This window comes from Trichechus manatus, unplaced genomic scaffold (assembly GCF_000243295.1).
Source record: "Trichechus manatus latirostris isolate Lorelei unplaced genomic scaffold, TriManLat1.0 scaffold00211, whole genome shotgun sequence".
NCBI classification, from domain to species: Eukaryota; Metazoa; Chordata; class Mammalia; order Sirenia; family Trichechidae; genus Trichechus; species Trichechus manatus.
This window is the reverse complement of record NW_004444147.1, coordinates 4,026,816-4,032,768: the sequence shown is the minus strand read 5'-3', so window position 1 is coordinate 4,032,768 and position 5,953 is coordinate 4,026,816. Positions and strand designations below refer to the sequence as shown.

The window sequence follows — 5,953 nt, the reverse complement described above, 5'->3', positions numbered from 1 at the left end:
TTCAGGTATGATGTCCTTGATGTTATTCCACAACTCCTGTGGTCTTTGTTCATTAGTATTCAGTGCATCAAATCTATTCTTGATATGGTCTCTAAATTTGGGAGGGATATACTCAAGCTCGTACTTTGGCTCTTGAGGATTTAATTTTCTTCAGCTTTAACTTGAATTTGCATATGAGCAATTGATGGTTTGTTTGGCAGATGACCCTTAGCCTTATTCTGACTGATGGCATTGAGCTTCTCCATCGTCTCTTTCCACAGATGTAGTCTATTTGATTCCTGTGTGGTCCGTCCAGCAAGGTCCACGTGTATACTCACCATTTATGCTGTTGACAAAAGCTATTTCAGATAAATAAGTTGTTAACTTTACATCATAGTGTTTAAGTTACAGGATATTAAGGAGAAGAGTGACCATCACCCAAGCACTTTGTATCTTCTCTGGGGAAAGGGGTAGTGTGTTTCTGATTGTACGCAGGTGAGTTATATCATGTTAGGTGGAAGTATTACTTTTTATTGTCTTTACTTGGAGATTAAGTATGCCTTAAGGAGATGTGTATGGGTTCCAAGCTGACAAGCAGTGGACTGAGATCGTTAATTTTATACACCCACTTGGCCAGGCTATGGTACTCATTTATTTGTTCAAACAGTAGTCTAGCTGTTATTATGAAGATACTTACTTGTGATTAGCATTTACATCAGCTGACCTTACGTAAAGCAGATTATCCTCCATAATGTGAGAGGGCTTCATTCAACCAGTTGAAGGATGAAGCAAAAAACAGGTTTCCTGAGGGAGAAAGGTTTTGCCTCAAAATAGACTTCCTGCCGGAATCCTCCCCCACCCACCACCTGTCATATCCATTTAGGGACACATGATTGCTGGAAATTCCAACCTGTCACCTGACCTACAGATTTTGGACTTGCCAGCCCCCACAACTGTATAAGCAACTGTATAAGCCAATTCCTTTCTTAAATCTCTCTCTCCTGTGCTCCCTCAATATCTGTTTCCCTCTCTGTATACACACACACACAAATATCAACTGTAGCTTCAGATCAGTAAACATACACCATTGTTTCTAGTTGACCTCTAATTACTCTTTAGTCTCCCTCCCCCACAATACAAACAGACACTGAAGCCATTTCTTTACTGTGTCCCTCCCAGTTGCAAGAAAACTGGACTGGATTCTTCAGGGTACTTCCAAGGAAACTACTATTAAAAACCAGTGCCATAATCTTTAAAGGATATAATCTGGTCGGGCCTACATTCTCTCTAAAGGTTTTTGATTATTATCACAAAAGTGATTCTAGACATTTAGTTAAGTTCCAAAATTAGTCAACCACAAAATGAAGAAGCTTGGGAAAAACTACCTTAAACATAATTTTAGAAGCCCAAGTACTAGAATACTGAACAATGATGATGAAAAAAGTTGGAAAGCAGAAGACCAGAGTTCTGTTGCTGATTTTGCCACAGTCTACTTGTATGATTTGAAGTAAATATTTCACTTTTCTAAATTCCAGCCCCTCAGACACCTCTACAAAAACTCTAAGTTGAAAAACTAAAAATCCTTTCCAGGTATAACTTTATTTACTAGTTCAGTTTCTAAATATTAGATACGATAACATAGCTACAAATAATACTTATTAGTAAAACACAAACAAAACAGGAGATAAAAATCCTATTAAATGCCAATATCCACCTAGTCTGAAGTTCTTTTGTTATATATCATAAAGAATGACTTCCTTTGCAATGAAAATAAAGTAAAAGTAGAGCCCAATAGAAATTTATATTTGGTTCAATCTCTTCCCTCAAATGGAAATGAAGAAATAGCTAACTGAACATCTAAATGAAAGTAGTATACACATCAATTAATTGACTATAATTTGATTTATTCATTCTGTTCCTAATAGCATAAAATATAGTTTGTTTTTTTGTTTGTAGTCCACTGAAAATTATTTCAGAGATATCTGAAACCTCTTTAATATTCCTCTCAGTATGTAAGACTTTTCTAGCCTAGCATCTCATTACCTTATCCACACTACTCCTGTCTGAACATTCAGTTCCAGTCATTAGAATAAACGTCTGCTACAAACATTATTAATGAGACAAATATCAAGAGATCCAAGCAAACTACTACCACCTGGGGTAACTGCACTGTTCTATACGAAAACCATTATAGCAGCAAATAAAGAAGCTGCCTGACATATTATAATCAGTTTATTCATACAACAGCTATTTCTACAACACAACTACTCACAAGTCACTAAGTACATGTGTCAGGGCACATACAGCATGAACATATTGGTACCCTGTTACAACAAAGCCATCAGGCATAATTTTTATAATAATTCAATTTGCCTTTTGAATTTATACATTTAATGAATTACATAAAAAATATTTTTAAAGTCTCTAAGGGTTAGCAATAACCTATAATTAATGGAGGGGAAGGGGACTATTTCAACCTTTAGACTTCACTGAAGCAAATTTTAAAACAAAAATATCTTTATATTAAACTTAGTTTTCCTGCCTTAAGTTCACTTTTTACACTTTCTTATAAAGAAAAGAAAGAACATTTGAGATCTAAAGATTGTTGTAAGAAGAGTGTTATTTCAATCGTGGGTCGGCAAACTGGCCCAAGGGCCAAATCTGGCCTACTGCCTATTTTAATAAATAGTTTTACTGGAACACAGCCACATTCATTTGTTTATATATGGAATATCGCTGCTTTCGAACTACAATGGCAGAGTTGAGTTGTTGAGACAGAGACCACATGGCTCACAATACCTAAAATATTTACAATCTGGGCTTTTACAGAAAGTATGCCAAACCTTGGATTAGATGAAAAACATAAAGCTGGGGTTCTAACTGAAGCACTTCTGATCCATGCAGCACCCTGGAGGTAAAAGGTTTTCAATACAATTTCTGAAAGAATGAAAGAATGGGATTCCAGAGCAAGTGTAGCAGAATAAAACTGTCTATAATTTCCTCCAAGAAGTATTATACAAATGTACCTCACATTCTTAAACAGATGTGTTATAAAAGTTGTATACAAATTAAATTTCCATGAATGCCTAAGTGGCTTTCTTTTTTAAACTCCTGCAGCAATTCTGCTTGTAAAGTAAGTCTCATATTTAGCTTGTCTATTTATCTTGTAAATATTTTCTTAAAGCAGAGTATTTGTGTGTCAGTATTATACGCATATATGTCAAAAAATAAATACAGGCATGTATGAATCATTAGCTATCTTTTCTTAAGTGTTTACCATATGCTAATTCCTTTAGTTACTTCATTTAATCATTTTACAACTCATCCTCAAGGGTAACAGATATCCCTGTCTTATATAAACCCAGGCAAAAGAGGTGTTTTCTCAGGTATCTTCAGGTTTATTGTTTTCCTTGAAATATGCAATTTTTTTTATTTTACTGAATGGTTTATATTTTTGCTTGGAAATTAAATGGCACACAGAGTTGTGGCTTTGTAAATCTAAAAAAATTCATAACTAGGTAATTTCCCTATCTTTAATGTGAGAGATTCATTATCAACTTTTCTCTAATTCAGTCAATAAATATTTATTGCATGTTGACTATGTGCTGGGCACTATTCTAGGTATGGGGGATATAGTGTTTAAAAGACAAACATATCAGCCCTTGTGGAGCTTTTTCACCGTGATTATCAATTCATTACAAGGCTTTTGCTTTTCTATTACAAGTTATTCCCACATTATGCTTAGCCTTACATTTTTTCCTATGTCAAACGTTGTTGTGTGCTGTCGAGTCAATTCCGACTCAAAGTGACCTTGTATGATAGAGGAGAACTGCCCCACAGAGTTTCCTAGGCTGTAATCTTCACTGGAGCAGACCACCAGGTGTTTTTTCCCAAAGAGCCAATGGTGGGTTCGAAACACCAATCTTTGGGTTTGTTATTTATCTTCTACTTTTCTATTTGCATTTCAAAAAATGTTGATTTGGTTTTTACCTAGATAATGATCGTGAAAAAGTTGATATTAAATTTATTACAGTATTTACTGTCTCAGCACAAACGATTAAAATAAAATGTGAGATTAATACTAAAATTTTTATATACTTCTAAGTCTTCTACACTTTCACATGGATATTGAATTAACTTATTTTGAAGACTGATAGTTTCTTTTTATTGTATTACAAATTCTCCAAACAAAGTACACAGATAAATTCTATCATAAAAGTTCTGATTATTTTTTGCAGAATATTCTATAGAATCTGTGAAAAAGCAGTATTTCACAATTACAAGGCAGTTAAATTCCAACTGTACCTTCCATACCCTTATATAACTTCTACTGCTATTGTATTTCCATCCAAGTAGAGCTTACCCTTCTCCCCGAGGCATTTCCACTATGTCCAGTGCAGACTATCTTTCTACACTCTACCCCTAGAATTCTCCCATGGGTCAAGCTATATGCACTTCCCTGGATGCATCACACTTTGTTTATGCTGTTTGATTAAGTATTGCATTCTTTCACTTAATCACTCACCTTATCAGTCCCTCCCAAACAGTAATTTATTTATTCACTCAGTCATTCATTCAATAATTTATTACATATCCTTTTTCCAAACACCAAACCTAGTACTCAAAAATTCAGGGAATATAAGATGCAGTGCATGTCTGAAAGGAGTGAAGAGACAAAAACAGTAGCAATTTTTTCTGGAAGCATTGGTGGTTCAGTGGTAGAATTCTAGCCTTCCATACAGGAGACCCAGGACCAATGTACCTCATGTGCAGCCACCACCCGTCTATCAGTGGAGGTTTGCATGTTGCTATGATGCTGAGCAGGTTTTAGTAGAGCTTCCACATTAAAACCATTCAGTTGTGCGTGGGATCCCCATGAGTTGATGGCTGATTCAACTGCAGCTAACAACAACATCTTTTACTGAGTGGCTACTATATACTAAGCAGTATGTTAACTGCTTTAAATTAATTATCTCATTTATTCCTTTTACAACTTTAAAAAGGTAACAGATCATCCCTATCTTATATAAATGTTCCAGATAACAAAAAAAGAGAAAATTTTCCAATTTCTTTTTAAGAGATTAGTACAATCTTGACATCAAAACTACACACAGACAGTACAAAAAAAAATAATAATAATAATAAGGAACCAATCTCACTTATAAACATAAATGCCAAAAAAAATCATCAAACCAAATCCAACAACATATGGGAAAAAAAGAAGCAAAGCAAAAGTAGTTTGACTTCGGAAAATCTATCAGTATAACTCACTAGACTTAAGTGAATTAACAGGTTGAAGGTGAAAACCCACATGAGTAATCTCAATAAATGCACAAAATGCATTTGATAAAATTCACCAAAGATGATTAAAAAAAAAAAACAAAAAACTTAGCAAACCAGGAATAGACAAGAATTTCCTTAACTAGATGAAGGATATATAGTAAAACCTATAGCAAACATCATACTTAACAGTAAAACTGGGAATCATTCCCATCAAAGTTAGAAAAATGGCAAGAATACTCAATATCACTAAAGCAGAGCTAAGAAGTTTCCTCAATACAATCAAATACTTTGAGAGACAGAGAAGTAGGGATGCGGGGTTTGGGGACCATGCTTTCAGGGGACATCTATGTCAATTGGCATAACAAACCTTATTAAGTCTGCATCCTACTTTGGTGAGTGGCATCTGGGGTCTTAAAAGCTTGCAAGCGGCCATCTAAGATGCATCAATTGGTCCCAACCACTCAAAGTAAAGGAGAACGAAGAACACCAAAGACACAAGGAAAGTATTGGTCCAAGGGACAGAATGGGCCACATAAACCAGAGACTTCATCAGCCTGAGACCAGAAGAACTAGATAGTGCCCAGCTACCACCAATGAATGTCCTGACAGGGAACACAACAGAGGGTCCCTGATGGAGCAGTAGAATGATGGGATGCAGAACTCAAATACTAGTAAAAAGACCAGACTTAAT

General features: G+C 35.2%; 1 protein-coding gene across 1 annotated transcript in view; it reads right to left on the bottom strand.

Annotated features, from left to right (window-relative positions):
* Positions 1-262: 262 nt before the first annotated feature.
* Positions 263-5,953, bottom strand: part of LOC101351287 (mRNA-capping enzyme) — a 94,448-nt gene continuing 88,757 nt past the window's right edge. Inside the window, exon 9 of the mRNA XM_023742495.1 lies at positions 263-783. Within this exon, the coding sequence (XP_023598263.1) occupies positions 744-783 (40 nt within the window). The 3' untranslated portion in view covers positions 263-743. The remainder of the gene's footprint in view (positions 784-5,953) is intronic.